This window comes from Sinocyclocheilus anshuiensis, unplaced genomic scaffold (assembly GCF_001515605.1).
Source record: "Sinocyclocheilus anshuiensis isolate Anshui unplaced genomic scaffold, SAMN03320099.WGS_v1.1 scaffold964, whole genome shotgun sequence".
Taxonomy (NCBI): domain Eukaryota; kingdom Metazoa; phylum Chordata; class Actinopteri; order Cypriniformes; family Cyprinidae; genus Sinocyclocheilus; species Sinocyclocheilus anshuiensis.
Window position 1 is genome coordinate 522,581 of NW_015552666.1, and position 16,437 is coordinate 539,017.

The following is a 16,437-nucleotide window of genomic DNA, read 5'->3' on the forward strand; positions in this document are numbered from 1 at the left end:
CAGACAAACATCCAAGGCACGTTAGAAATGTAGATCCCCCATGTCCTCTGAAACCACTGTCCTTGACATTCTGAAGACACAGGCTTCATTGTTTATGACCCTTGCTGCTAGAGCAGCCTGTCAATTTATTATTGTTAACCTATTCGTGTTGTTTTTCCCCATATGTGCTCTTTAATTCTTAAATGTAGTTCCCTCATTCCTGCTATACCATATCAAGTTGAAATAACCACCACTGTGAAAAACAGGCTATAAAATCATTTTATTTTAAAGCAGTTTGGCATTTGATATAACTTAGAGGAAATAAAAATGAAAATACAAGAAAGAACTTGTACGTCAAAAACATGTGACTTCAAATACTTGAGTAAAACATCTTGAGGTTACTAAATCAGCAACTGCAACCACACAACAACACGGCAGAAATTAAATGAGGACGTTAAAATGGCTAAACACTTTGAGTTTGTCAACTAGGCCCAAGTTAGATTTAATCCTAGATTTCCTAGGTTCATTTTCATATAGGCAGAGCTTATTCTTTGCATTGTAAACAAGCCCTGAGACCATAAATAACAGATAGTTGCATTTACACATTAAAAATTTACTACATTAGCTGTGAATAATAAAAAAGTTAAAATCTGGGCTAGTGAATATACACAGGCAAACCATAGGCAATGGGTGCAGCACCAATTATATGTTTTAAATGTGTGGCGTTACGTGATTGGGCTAAATGCTGAAGAAGGGAGGAGCCAGAACCAGCAGAGAGCCAGGACTGGAGCAGAGCCGACGTGAACCGATCTAAATCACGATCCGTCACGTCCCACAGGTTACCGAGCACTAATGGGCTGGTGAAGAGAAAGAACTATACTTAATGATAAAGCAATTCATAAACATCTACACACAATATTTTCATACATGGATGTGCACTTTACCATCCTGCTGTCAAGTAGCTGAGGATGATTCCTGTTCCTTCCTGGTGGCCAAGGACACTGAGAGCAGCACTACTGCAGCCAAACAAAAGAGCTACTGCCCGCACAGGCCCTTTCAAAACCCTCTGAGCATCCAGAAACCGGGCTCCTGCACCATGTCCTATGTAACTACACAGAGGTACAAACACATATTGTCAGCCACAAATCACTTTATATTTCATCAATGCTTTATTAAATAAATAATAGCAACTATTTTGCAGTTTCACTCACATGTAAAGGTCTTTGGTGGTCACAGCCTCTTGTAGTTTATCTGGGTCAGGAGCAGTTCCACAAACCCCCTGCCACGCTCGCTCACTGGCCAGTCACAGACAGAGATGACAAATTGGAAACAGGACCAGTTACATAACTGCCCGTCAGTGTGTTAGTGCACATTTTGTGAACTTACCCAGTAAACCATTCTTTAAAGCGATTCTCAGTGTCAGGTAGGTTTCCATCTGGGTTTAGCACATAGTAAACTTTCTTAGGGTTCACACCACAGGACAGAACACAACTTGAATCCATCTGAGAAAAGACAGACAAACAACTCACATTAAAGAAACAGTTCAACCTAAAAATGAAGAAAAGTTCAGAATAACATGAGGGTGGGTAAATTATGACAGAATTGAGCTTTTAATGGAATTGAATGGGAGACTGCTGAGCTTCAAAAACAAGAAAAAATAAATTCAAATATGGTTCATAGTGCTTTACTTCAAGTCTTTTGAAGACACACACATGAGTGTTGTAGGAATGACTAATAATTTTTATAATATTATAGGCCAACCCCGAAGTTTGCATCACCCTGGATTGCTTGCCAAAACAACAACAGGATTATTCCATTGACTTTTAAGTTACTGCTCTGTGACCAACAAAATGTTATGATTCTTATAGGTTTTCTTCATCATGCTAATTTTCACAATTGAACTACTTTTATCAATTTAAAAAGCCTAAATACCACTACCAGAAGTAAAAAGCTAAAGTTAGGCTACAAACAAACTACGGTCACATGACTTCATCGTTACCAAGCACCAAGTCACAAAGCATCTGACAAATCTTACAGTCTTTATTCAAAATCTACAAGTTGGAAAGTTTGAGTTAGAATAGTTTGCAAGAGCGCAATTTTCCAAGACATGTAAAAGCTTTAAAAAAAATCCTGAGCTTGTGTTAACCACAGACCTTATTTTCAGGCATTGAACCAAAAACAACAAAATGCATGAGTCACTCTCTGTTGTAAACACTCTCCGTTGTAAACAAACCGCGTCAGCTTTCGCACAAGTATGTGTCCGCGCTCACGTCATTATGCAACAGAGGAAGTTCGCGCTCCAGACAATCATGAACGAGCTGAAAACTGTTTGCCCAGGCTGTGGACTAAAGGTATTAATGTTGTAAATAATGTTAATTTTCTTGCACAGACCAATCGATTAATTTCATAAGACCTCAATGTATCATCAGGCGCCATCACTAAAAGTCTTCTTTACTGTTCTGCTGAAGAAAAAAGTCACCTACATCTTGGATGGCCTGAGGGTGAGTAAATTAACAGGAAATTTTCATTTTTGGGTGAACTATCCCTTTAAATTAACTTCTGCCATAGCTCTCATAGCTCAATTGTGTCCTGCCATGTTCTTGAAAACAAACGTCATTGGTTCTCACCAAAAGAAAAAAAAAACAGCAACACATTGGACATTCTGCAAAATAACTCCTTAGTGTTCCACGTAAGTCAAAGATTTAAAATTATGTGAATGATTGGTGAACTAACTCCAAGAGCTTTACTTAGTAGTAAATATTCTGCACGTTGTGCTTGTACTGAGTGGCATATACCTCTTTCAGATGACTGTGTCCAAGTACTGCATGTAATGAGGGCATGCGAGTGACAGAACGAGACTTCAGACAAACAATGTTCTCCCATGGCAACCTCTGCAAGAACTGAGAAACACAAAATGTTCAAAAAAAAATCGAGCAGTTTTTGCAGAGCAGATTTGTGACAGTGTACCTTGTCTAAGATGAGAACTGTATGTCCCTGTGGCTCCTCCCTTCCTCTCAGTTTAGCCACACCACCCTGCAGAAGCCTCGGGAAGTCCTTGTCCTGCTGACCCATCCCCTTCACAAGGCACTGCAGGTCTGGCAGGGACAGGAGTGAAGATGCTGAGAGAATCACCTTCAGATAAAAAGTAGTATTGAGAAGGTGGGAACGTGATGATCAAACTAATACAGGTGCAAAAGAGATACCACATACCTTAAGAATGTCCTGTGTGATCTTTGTTCCTTTCAGTGCCTTTTGGAAGCACTTTACCTGAACTTCAAGCTCAGAATCAGAGATCAAAGGCAGGAGTAGAGTTCGCCACACACCTAAAGCCTCTTCCATCTCTTCTAACATTTTCTGATGGACAAACAAAGGCAACATCACATTCAGTATCCAACATCCATCCTTTTACATGAATCATTTTCTAACTGTCAAAGAACTTGTGTCTCACCTCCACACGAACATCCAAAGACTTTCTTCCTTCCCACCACTGCGATTTCTCAGCCACCGTACTCACGTCCTTTTGCCCCTTCAATACTCCATCCATTTCTTCCAACAGCACAGCAACAGAGCGCTAAAAATAAAAATAGTTTGCGCAAACATCTCCCCATTTCCTTCTCATTGTGAAAAGATAATTTTAATGTTTTAAACCTGTTGCATTAGGTAATACACCAAAGTAGTGAAAACATCACACAAATGTACCTTTCTGTCTGCAGTAGGGATTCGAACAGTGATTGGGTTAGAGCCGTGCTCCAGTCGGGTCAGAAGAATAGTGCTGCCGATTTCATCAGGATAGACACCCGTGAGCGAAAGCATGCACACTGTTATTCCTAGAGCAAAAAAACATCCAATTTAAATGGCTGGTTGACTGGCGTTTTAAACCCATGCCAGCATCCTTGGCTATTTTTACGTTGAGTAACAAGCTGAAAGAGTATAAAGGAGCAATTTAAAAACCTGTATGATTGGTGAACTATCAGATTTTTAAAATTTGCCTTAAATAAAAGCAATATGGATTCAGAGTTGACTATTAATTTTTTTTCGAGAGTGCTTGCAGAGTAATAGAATTTCCTTAAACCAGCACAATTTCATCAATTTTAAATCATTCTGTATCATCCTTGCAATTATGCATAATTCATTCAAATGTTTTGTTACCCCTGCATATTTGTCACAAACAGTGCCGTTCATTGGGTCACTTTCAGCACAGTTGTTACCTGCTGGCAGATCTTTCAGCTGCTGTGTGAACTGGTGGCAGTGTGTCTGTGGGAACTGTGTTGGGTGTGATAAGGTGAAGGAAAAGATCTGCTCCAGTGCAGAGAGTTTCTGAGACTGTGTTGCCCCAGACGTTTCCTCCAGACTCAGAGCACCAAGACCTTCTGTTACATCATTACAAGATTTCTTCAGCTTCCTACAGAAATACAGAGAGAAGAGGTTCTATTCCTCCTGCAAATGCTTTAGGAGACAGGCTGTGACTATTTTTTTGTCAAAATGTCTGCATTTCATACTAACTGACATACCTGAACTGGCTAACCACATGACGGGTCATATGGTGGCGAGTGGACACACCTAGCGACTGTGCATGTAGCATTGCAGTAGTGACGGGATCGGTTTGGCCGAGTGACTGAGCGAGCAGTGAGCAGATGTGGGGAAAAAGAGAGGGAGGTGGGAAGTGATGGAGGAGGAGCCATGAGGAACGCAGGTACGACTGGACCGCCTCTACTGACAGATCAGCTAAATATGAAATAAAACAAATACATTTATATACATTTATAGTAATCAAGACTTACTGTTATAGTAGACAAAACTTTGACAGCCCTAAATAGTACCAAAGTTTAAAAACAATTTTCATTTTTCACAGGAACCCTAACACCCATTCTAAATGTAAAAAATGTTGCTTATGCTCACCAATGCTGCATTTATGTGGTCAAAAATACAGTAAATACAATAAAATTGTGAAATATTATTACAATTGTGCTGCTTAATATTTTTGTGGAAACCATGATACATTTTTTCAGGATTCTTTGATGACTTGAAGGTTCAAAAGAACAGCGTTTATTTTAAATAGATATCTTTTGTATAATAAATGCATTATAATTATAAATGTCTTTATTGTCACTCTTGATCGATGTAATGCATCCTTGCTGAATAAAAGTATTACATTTTTTAAAAATCTTCTTTTTACTGACCCCAAGCTTTTAAACTGTAGTGCACACAGTATTACCTAGGGGTGTAGATGCATGTGGCAGGGTTGTGTGAGATCCAGAGCCGTTCTGTCCATTTCTTCTGAGCTCACTGAAACATCCTCGTCCAACATCTGCAGCCAGATCTCTCCTCAAGACCTCACAATCAGCATCTGGGCTGCCTAGAATCACATACACACAATTAATTTAGTCCAACGAGAATTAGTCAAATGAGCAATAATTTTATATCAGTTTTGGTCAACAAACACACCTGCGTCATTTATCTCCGTGTCAGACCCTCTGAGCTCCTCCAGGCTGATATCCAAAACAACCTCATCTTCATCCTCTTTAATCATCCTCATCCTCTCTGGCTCCTCTGTGGCCTCTGAACTTTGACTCTTTTTTGGTCGTCCTCTGCGTGTGCGTGTCTGGGTAGATAAGCCAGTTTCTTCCTCAGAAGAGAGGCAGCTGGTAGAGGGGAGGGCTGTGCTTTTGTTAGTGGTCCGTGTGCGTCGGGGAGGTTCTGGTTCTACAGTGGGGTTCACAACTTTGGCGTCCCTAGAAATGGAGTTCAGAGCTGGTTTCGGAGATGTTTTGGCGTTGGAGGCATTCCGCTTTTTCTCAGACTTATCCACTACAGCAGGAGGTATGGCTTCAGTGTCACTTTCATCACTGAATTCGACCTAAGAGAAAGAACAGATGTAATTAACCAATAATGATTTACGATATAAAGATATCTTCTACCATCATCTCAGGAGGTGTGAAACCAATGGGCCAAACCTTGAAGCGAGAGCGCTTGGTTCGTTTAGGCGCAGCTGGCACAATCACAGGTTTCTCTTCTGCAGGAGAAGAATCTTTGTAGACTTCAAACGATCCCTTTGGGCCAATTTTTGACTTTGCAATCCCACGATGGCTGGCAGATGGGTGTAATGAGGGTGTAAAGTCGACAGAAATTTCAGGGACCTCATTAGTGAAGTCAAAGGCTCTTAAGTCACCAATGCCAGAGCTAGTGGAGACCGATTTGGGCCGGAATGTCCTTGATGCTTTAGGCGTTTTGAAAACCATGGAAGATTTTGTGATGGTAATTTTAGGCACTAAGTCCTTAGGTTTCTTAGAAACTACAGAGAACTCTTTGGTTTTCCTGCTTTCATGCTCTGCAGATGCACTCTTAACATCTGGGTGGCATGTTGCACCTGCCTCTGGAGGAGTTGTGTCAGAAACGGGGCTCTTGGATCGATGCTTTGATTCGCTTTTGAGTTTTAATTGTGGTTTAACCTTCGGTGGATTCCAGCCCCATACAGAAGAAAACAGTTCTTCTGGTGTACACTGTTTCTTCATGGCCAATGCCAAGCAGCAGGCCACAGCTTTAGCCCCCAGCAGAGCAGCTCTGATGGGCCCAAGCTCTGGTGTCAGTGCCCCTTTGGGCATCACTGCCTCCAATCCTGCCTCTATTTCCTCCCACAGGACTGTAGCCTTCCCTTTGTCCCCTGTTCTCAGAAGCTGAAGCACAGCGCCCAAATGCACTTTGCCTTGTTCTGCCTGGAGCAGCGACAGACATAGTCCAGCTGACTTTTTAGACACAAGAGCTGCCAAACTGCTTTGGAGCTTAGCTGCGACACTACGGCAGCGTTTCCTGGCAGATTGGCGTAGTCGGCAAGAGCGCTCAGGGTCTGTCTGGAGGTCTGCCTGTAACAGTGCCCAGTGGATACTGACTCGAGCCACACTGAGCTCACTGCAGCAGGGACAGGAACAGGTGTCTGCGTGGGTCAGGCAGGAAAGCCCATGCTGGCGTTTGGGCTTCAGAGGGGGAGATGCTCCTTGGCTTCCTAATCTAGACATGGTCTCCACAGGCTCCTTGAGAAGGGCACGAGAACTGAGGATTCCACTCAGATCATCATCTTTCTCAGGGGCATGACCAGAGGAAGAAGGGGCAGCTGGCCGACCTTTGCGTGGTTTTATTTTTACCTCAGACTTCTGTTGTTTTCCCTGGCCAAAATCTATATGCAGGGGAGATGAATCCAAAATAAATACTTTGTTTTTAAAATTACTGGCTATAAATCTAATTAAATAAATTAATTTTTATGAATAATGTTTCACATTTTTAAATTTGATTTGAATAAGTACATTAAAAAAAATCAATCAATAAAACAGACACATAAATACTACATACACAAATATAACCCTAAAATAATGCTCCCAAACACCTTTCAGGCACCTTCAATATGTAAATCACAAATAATGGCTAGAGAGGGTTCAAGGGGTCTTGACCCAGTAATTCTGGGCTAACCTTTCACAGAGGTGAATCTGAGTGTCTCTAATTACATCTTTACCTGTGCAGAGATCAAGTAAGTTTCTAACTTGCTCCAGATCCAAACTACTAGCTTCATTTGCACCCTTCATCAACTCCAGTTCTGCTTTCAACACCAACAGCTCGGCACAGCTATAAAACAAAATAACATGTGATTACAAATGCGCAAACAATTTGTCTGGCATCCCAGGAGCATATTCAAGCCTACTTGTTGCTTAATTAAAAGAAAAAGCATTAGTTGGTTTTTGTTGTTGCCGCTCAATGTCAGAAACACGTTTTGATCTGAACTGTCACACACATTCTGCCTCTCACATTTACAGATATGGAGTATGTACTCACTGGCTGAGTGTCTGCAGTTTGATGGCCAGTTTGAGAGCCTCTAGACACTGAGCTTTCGCTTCATGAACAGCCCCACTGCTGCTCCTCACGATCACCATCCTTTCAGAGCACACCAGCACCTCACTCAGCAACAGCCACTTAAATACAACACTGTCTCCTACAGAGAGAAAACACACCAAGATGAAAATAACCAAAAATATTTGTAAGTAGTCAAATGTGTTTAGAAATGGTTACAGCTTGTTGTACCTTGATCAACAAAGCGTGTGTCTGTGTTTGGTCCAGGGGCTCCGTAAAACCCATTGCCCAGCAACATCATCACCAGGCTGCACAAAAGCTTTAACCCTTCATATTGAGCCGTGTCTGAAGTCTTCAGACCTACACCACACACAATTCACAAATGTACTCACGCATAGTATAAGGGTAAGTGATGTGACTAATTTTCTGTCCATATTTATCAAGTTGTTTAAAAAATATATTCACTAACATTACAAAGTTTGGGATCAGTACGTTTTTTTTTTAAGATATTAACACTTTTATGCAGCAAGGACACATTATAAAAGATTTCAATTTCAAATTAATGGTAGTTCTTTTAAACCTTCAATTCATCAAACAATTCTGAAAAAAAAATGTATTAGCATAAGTGTTTTCAGCACAAGAATAAGAAATATTACTTGAGCACCCAATTAGCATTTTAGAATGATTTCTGAAGGATCAGCATTCATTTCTGAAAATTCAGCTTTGCCATCACAATAATAAATTGCACCTTAAAATATATTAAAATGTAAAAGTTCATTTACATTTTAGTAATTTCACAATGTTAGTTTTGAATGTATAATCAAATAAATACACTTATTGGGGATACTTTTCAAAAATATTTTATGAAAAGCTCATTTAAAATGCAATATTACCGTTTTCACTGTATTTTTGATCAAATAAATGCAGCTGTGATGAGCAAGAAAGACTTCTTTCAAAACATAAAAAATCTTTTTGACCCCAAGCAATGTCCAACAGATTAACTCCTGAATTTAAATTAATTAAAGAAACAAGAAAACGTTATATTTCTATTGTTAAAAACTAAGCAACTTTTTCCCCTAGCTCTAATGAAAGTTCATGCAAGATATAACTTATGTTTGTGGTACCTAGGGTTGTGCCGATAGACGATAGTATCGTGTATCGACGATAGTCAGAGATATAGACTATAGCACGTCTTTGTCGATAGTCAAGACGATATAAGACTCATTCTCCTATAAATTTATTTATTATTATTATTATTATTATTAGGCGGCCTATTATAATTTGGTTATTATTATCAAATTTCCCCGCTATTTCACTTCAGCACCACATTTCACACTTGCGCAAATGAGGATTAGAGCCTGTAGCCGGTGAAGGAGTCTCCAACCACAAACACAGACGTACATCGTCTGCAGATATAAGGTATTTCATTGCATTTAACAAGTAATCTGAACGGCCTATATATGTACAATATTTTAACCGAGCCCTCACTTACGGAGTTTAATGCCACAGTTATGTTAGAATGCATTTCATTCTTGTTTCTGTGGCAGTGCGTTGGGCTCGTCATGGGGCGTCCTGAGCGCTGTATGACTGATGTATCCGTTCAATTTAACTTTACTCCAAATATATGAACTTACCGATTTTAAATACTTTTATATTTAACATGTTCGTTTATGTCCAATATTTAGTGTTAAACTGTTGGTCTTTAAAATAAATCTACTTTTGATTTTCACCATTGACTGCAGACCTTTTATACTGATAACTTCCGTGCTCTGATGCGGCAAACTTGTCACAGGACGTGCGGTCCTAATAGTGATGTATGACTGTTGTATCCGAATATATATGAAATAGCTGTTTTAAATATTTTTATATTTAAAATGTTAGTTTATCAGTATGTTTGAAAGTATATTATTTCGATTATTGGTGCTTTCATAGGCTCTCTCTCGCGCGCCCGCGCGGTTTAAAACACCACATAGTTATTAAATAGCCTATGATAAGTACAGAGAGTCTCTCTCTTGCCCCCACCCACGCACGCATGATAATATCGTGTACTGGCGATCTCATGGGCTGGCGATATGACGATTTGAAAAATGATCATATCGCCCAACACTAGTGGTACCTAAATGTGTAATGTGTGTATTGGATGAGAGCTGACCATGCTGAGCGATGCTCTGATGTAGCTGTGAGTCCAAAGTCTGTGTGTCCAGACTCAAGTATTCACTGGCTGTCTGCAGTGCTTGTGCCCTGAGCAGGTACCAGCTCTTAGAATGATGCTGAGTGGACTCCTTTATCACCTCTATCAGACAGCTCACACCACGCTCCACCTGAGAAAGAGATCAGTGCTTCTGTGAGCAAATATGCAAATACAGTGTAAAACATTTCCATAGAGACTAGACCTGGATTAAATTGACTCACTGGTCCACAAATAGTTATAAGAATGAGCATTACCTGTCCTAAAGCGTAGTGTATCTGTGCTTTTTGCAGCGTAGCAAGCATGGATATTACAGATGTGCCCTCAGAGCTCGGGACAGAGGTCAAACTCTGTTCTGCTTTTTCTAACTCCACCTGAAACACGCAGACAAAGTTCTAGTGTAAACAACAAGTTAAGATATTATAGTACAGAGGTACAGTGTAAAGAATTCATTCACCTGCGCAAGCGGAGGAGAGCCCAGATACAGCAGGATCCTGGCAGAGTGGCAAAAGGCATTCGCACTATTCTGGGCATCACCGAGGCTATGGAAAAGAGCAGCAGCGAGCTGATATCCCTCCAGAGCTTGCAGGTGCTAACAAAGACATATTGTTTATTCAACACGAGTCTCAAATACTTCTCTCTTGGTTATGAGTTTGAGTAAACTGATGTTACACAGATCACAGTGAGTTATGTGGGTGTGTAGTCTTACTTTGCCCATAAGTGTGTAGAGGGCAGCCATCAGTGTCATGGAAGAAGCAGTGAGTTTAGGGTCTCTAACTGCAGGCACAGAGCCCTTGAGCAGACTCCGCCACAGAGACAAACATCTGTCCAAAGGCTCACTCAGCTCTGACACACACGTGAAGCAACCACATTAGATTATACCATAAAGTAGTGCTTCTCAAACCTGTTCTGGTTTCTGCATTCTACTTTGAGTGTATGACTTACTGCTTTGAGCCAGTAGATTGAAGCGTAGTCCATCATAGACTAACTGGCTCTCTTGTGATTTCTGTTTGTCTTCATACTCCAGATCATTAGTGGGAACAGGATCCATACTCCCCTCCATTTTATTCTCCTCCTGCACTGCACGCAATCGCTTCTCTGTGTCCACAGCCTGTGACACACCAAATGAAAGTTTTCCAGTATGTACATTATGGTTCAAAAGTTTGGGGGCAGTAAGAACATTTTGTTATGAAAAATAGAATCTGTAGATTCTATCTGTAATGTACACTGCCAAGGCACTGACCTCCTGCAAACTGGTCTCAAGAGTACAGATGTAGCGCCACAGGGAGGCATGTGCCTTCTCATCCTTCAGCCTATCAGCATTCTCTGCTGTATCTGGCTCCGCCTCCAGCAACCTCAAAGCCTCATGGGTAAAGTCAACTGCTGAGCTGATTACCAAGAACAAAAAAGATCTTAAGTGCTCCATATTTTTTTCTCTGATTCAAATAAGACAAAAGCAGAAAAAGTCTTTAAAATAAATATGATCATGTGGTCATGTTTACCCACCAGTCAGTCTGTTGGCTGAAGTCCTGGTAGCACACAACCTGTGCCATCTCACATAGATATGTAGCCCGTCTCAGTGTATGTGGGGTTTCTTCATGGCAGATATCCAAGAGGTCGCAGAGTGTGTTGTAGCGCTCCTGGGTCGTGTCTCCAGTCTGCTCTTTATACAAACGCAACTCCTCTTCTAACAAACACAACATCACCTCTTTATCCGCTATTGCTTCTCCTAACCCATCCCTCAGAGTCCTAACCAAAAAAAGTATATTATTACCACATTCAATCACACTTAAACAATAGTACATCGGAAACCCTTTTCGATAGGCTTAGTTTAAGCTACCTTAGACGCGTGTCATCCTCTCCTGCTCGAGCAGCATCAGACTTGGTTTTGACCCACAGTGACACAGGTTCTGTGAGATGATCCAAAATCTGTGTGCCCAAAACCCGAATCCAGCGCACAATCCAGTCTAGAGCCCGCTCCAGCTGACCCCCACGCCGGCTACACTGCACGGTCAGCGTGAAACAGCGGTTGACCTGAAACATCCACATAATACATCAACAGATGAGAGGCTTATATTGACGTACATTTAACTCAATGTACAACTTGAAAATAATCTAAATATTCATAATAAAGCAGACAATACACATATAAGGTCCTTGACTTCAAGGGCACAATGTCATATTGCTCCTTTTTATTCGCTGTTAAAGGTGGGGTAAGCGATTTCTGGTAGCCAATGTTGACATTTGAAATCACCAAAACAAACACGCTACGCGATATTATAGATCAGTGGTCTAGCCCCTATTTTGATAGCTCCGCCCCACACATATGTACGCAACCCAGGCAACGATTAGTTCTGTAAAACAAAGCAAAACCAATTTTACACAGTGTCTACACCAGACACGAGTGGCGCGGCGCGACAAAATACTATGGAACTCATTATAATCAGTGATTCTGTCTACACCATAGATATATATACATATCTATGGTCTACACTGGATGCGGCACGGCACGACACGACAAATCCCCGAAAGAAAACTGCTGCTGCGTTCTATTTATGACGTATTGACACAAATTTCAAATGATTTTCAACGGTCGCTTTGTCGCGTCCAGTGTACTAACTAGACAGACTTTAGCCGTTGCGGCGCAGACACAGTGTTACTCACTTATCGAGAAGAAACAAAGCAACCTCGGCGTCCGATCGCAGGCCTTCCGCTCCTTGAGTTCTCTCCAGCGCTGGAAAGCTGATCCGATATTTACACGGGTCCTACTTCTTGCCTTAAGCCTTCTTTTGTTCTGCAGACGTTTTCCTCGTTTTTTTATCCGCCATCTCTATCTTTCTGTCACTCGGCTCGCTAATGTCCATCCTGTGCACTGAAAGCTCTCTCCTCCACATCATGAGTAGACACGCCCCTTACTGCTGATTGGCTACAAGTTTGTTTTGCTATTCTGCACGAATCAGTTTTCTAAAGCGTTTTTGAAAAATCGCTTACCCCACCTTTAATCCCCAAAAAAAGTTAACAAATGACCAGACTAAGCTGCAGTTCTTACCCTATCCACAGGAAGAGAGGGTGGGCAGTCCTTACACAGATCCTGACACACAATCACAGCCAAACCAAAGCCTCCCTCATACAGCTTCCTGTTAAACAGCTCATATACCACATTATTCACTGCACACACTAAGAAAAAGAAAAAGACAAATTAATATAGAATTCAATTTACGTGGACTCACTGGTGAACTTACACAACTGTTCACAACTTTGGGGTCTGTAAGATTATTTTTTAAAGAAATTAATATTTTTATTCAGCAAGGACACAATAAATTTATTTAAAAAAAACAAAACATTTACATTGTTACAAAAATGTCTTTCAAATAAATGCTGTTCTTGTAAACTTTCTATTAATCAAAGAACCCTGAAGTATCACAATTTCCACAAAATATGAAGCAGCACAAAAACCTTTGACAAGAAATGTTTCTTGAGCACCAAATGGCTCCAAACACAACTCATCCAATAAGATCTCAGCATGCAGACTTCAGGCAGATGTACCTGCTTTAAGTAAGAAATTGTCATTGTTGAGTGTCCGGAGTTCAGCAAGCATCCGCCCTGCTGTCGCCTGGCAGTACAACAGGACTCTGTCCAGAGCATCGCCTGCAGACACCTTTGGATGCAGAAGTTGAATAAAGGACATGAATGTGAAACATCTAGCTAATCATAAAACTTGATCATGGTCTCAAGACACAGCTTACTACCTGAGATGCATGAAGACTATCATACGTGCTAATGAAGCCCTGGTAAAAACTGAAACAAAGCGAGTACTGCACCTGCTGTGAAAATGAGTCCTGGAACACAAACACAAGCCTTTAAAAAATTCATATTCCAAACACGTATTTATGAGTACCAGCGAATTATTATATAATCTTACTTTTTGCTGTGTGAGCAGAAGTTCCTGATATTCTTCCAAAAATGAAAAGCAAGCCAGCAATGTAGTTACGTCCATCTCTTTACACTGACCGGCTTCCAATGCCCAAACCACCAACTGACAAGCCTCTAATAAGGCATGAGACTCTGCAGCCGACATGACACGAGGCAGCCCTCTGAGGGAACGTGCACATTCAGTGAAAGCCTTACTGCATTCACCTCCCAAGCTTAATGCAGACTGCAGCTGCACTGCACGATCTGCAAGGCTCAAAGCCAAACGCAGACCCACGTGGCCATCAACGCCCTCCAGAGCACCACGCAACAATCCAACAGCCTCGGCAGAAAACCGACTCTTGCAGAGCAGTTTACAAACCTTAAACACCACCTCGCACCGCACTGCTAGCGAGAGACACGTCAGTGCAGAGTCTTGCGGATTGATTAAAGGGCCGAAGAACAGTTCTCGTAATTCAGAGGACAGAAAACTCACATCATCATGAGTAAAACTCCCACAAGATCTTTCATACTCTACTACCACTTCCTCTACGAACAGAGGAACTTTAGATGGGAAAGAGGCTGAGCTGGACCCATGTTCTAGGAGTCTGAAAGTTAAAGCTTGCAGCTGACAGTGAAGTCTGTCCCGTGGAAGGAGGGTGGAGCCACTCGCTCTGTTGGACAGGAGACTGTTCCACAGCACTGCGAAGCAATTCCGCACTAGAACATGGAAGTCATCCATCTGTTGACAAAACAAAAAATATGAGGGTTACAGAAAGCATCTTGAAATATGGATACGCTTTATTATATTCGAAAGGAATCTGTCTCCAGGGTTCCCAAACTTTTTGACCAATGAACTTTCATGATTTTTACCAGATTACTTGATATTTAAAATGAAATAGAGATTTCATTTTAAATTAATTTACCAGTTAATTCATTTTAAATTAATTTACCAGAGTTATCATCATTAACTACAATTTACTCAAATTTAAATATTAGAAACATTTTTGTTCATTTAAATAAAGCTGAAGTAAAATAAACTTTAAATACAAGATGAAAATTAGAAAGAAAATAAGAAATGTTGTCTTTAAAATTTGAAATGTTGCCTTGGCACATAACTGAAATAAGTTTAGGTTGAAGCAATAAAATTAACTGAAAATAAATATAATTAACTAAAATTAAAAAGTGAAACTTGAATAGTAATATAAAAAAAAGACAACTAATAAAAATGACCAAAGAATATACATTTTTTTTAAATAAAAACAAAAATGGCTAATTCAAAATATTAATAAAACTATAATGGAATATAAATAAGAAAATAACACTAGTCATCATGACCATGTGAAATCTGCCATCTCAAGCATACTGTACCTCTGCAGACAAACGCTTTAGTCTTCTATACATAAGTTGACCCAATCGACAAGCAGGGCCGTGAGCTCCAAGGCTTGTGACTTTCTGTAGGATGTGGAACACTATTTTCTCTAGATAAAATGGGTTGCTCTGTATTCCAGACTCTTTGAGCGATTCAAACCCTTGGACGGCCAGTTCCACCAACTCCACTATCTGGTCCTGATGGGCAGGGTCCAAAGACCCACTTCCCAGTCGCTGGTTGCAAGCCCGGATGATACGATCGCACATTGTGCGACCATATGGACCAAAGCCATCATCCACATGTTTCTGCAGCAAAAGAAAACAAGAAAAGCTCCAGCTATATGCATCATACATGAAATAAATCCAGATTTTAGCTTACTGGAAACTGTTCCCAATCTCACATGTACATAGAAATCAATGTTTACCTTCAGCTCGTCGTGAAGAACTACCGTGTCCTTAACACAAGATAACTGTTGGACGTACTCCTCTGTTCTCAAGCACTTCATTATCACTGTTTTGACTGCAAACAAACTACTTGTTAATGGCAAGCCATTCAGATATTAGACGATTTAGTAACATGACATATATATATATATATATATATATATACATACATACATATACACACCAACATATCCAAGCAAAATACGCAATTATGTAATACAAGTTTGAACATTCAAGGGCTGAATGACAATTTATCTACTCTTGAGTTAACGTTAACGTTACTGCATTAAAAGTATATTTCATGATCATCAGCTATACTGTCTTGTACACTTTGACATTCAGTTGCAAACTAGCATGTTAACTAGCTAACTTAGGCCAGCGTTAATCCACGATCAGTGTAAACAAATCAAACAAACCTGTTAGCCTACCACCACCATGCCAGGTTAAACGGTCAAATATGGAGGAACGGCGACACTATTTGAGTGTTGTGAATTGCGTTCATGTATTTTTAATAAATGTGGGTAAATAAAGGTAAAATTAGTTATTTCCACTCGCGCTTCGCCGCTATTTTGGATGACAGCAGCAGATCGCGGAATGAAGCCGCGCACTTGTTTAAAATACCGCAAAGCCTAACGGGAAACTGCAGCGTCCCGGAAGTGGAAATAATTTACCATGGGTACTGTAGTTTTTAGAATTTTTATGCTTTCCTT

The 16,437-nt window shown here is 40.5% G+C and overlaps 1 protein-coding gene across 1 annotated transcript; it reads right to left on the bottom strand.

Annotated features, from left to right (window-relative positions):
- Positions 1–248: 248 nt before the first annotated feature.
- On the bottom strand, positions 249–16,321 carry LOC107667390 (separin-like). Its single transcript, XM_016459056.1, has 32 exons — positions 16,144–16,321; positions 15,709–15,803; positions 15,284–15,589; positions 13,926–14,654; positions 13,753–13,842; positions 13,550–13,661; positions 13,053–13,180; positions 11,844–12,037; positions 11,510–11,752; positions 11,247–11,391; positions 10,949–11,114; positions 10,713–10,849; positions 10,461–10,595; positions 10,261–10,377; positions 9,968–10,136; positions 8,047–8,175; positions 7,801–7,957; positions 7,484–7,593; positions 5,934–7,150; positions 5,425–5,836; positions 5,195–5,335; positions 4,491–4,704; positions 4,188–4,381; positions 3,679–3,806; positions 3,428–3,550; positions 3,190–3,333; positions 2,947–3,111; positions 2,775–2,879; positions 1,366–1,481; positions 1,191–1,274; positions 924–1,088; positions 249–836 (listed from the first exon to the last, which is right to left on the bottom strand). Exons 2-32 carry the CDS (start codon positions 15,787–15,789, stop codon positions 635–637), a joined length of 6,558 nt encoding a protein of 2,185 aa, XP_016314542.1. The 5' UTR covers positions 15,790–15,803; positions 16,144–16,321; the 3' UTR covers positions 249–634.
- Positions 16,322–16,437: the final 116 nt, after the last annotated feature.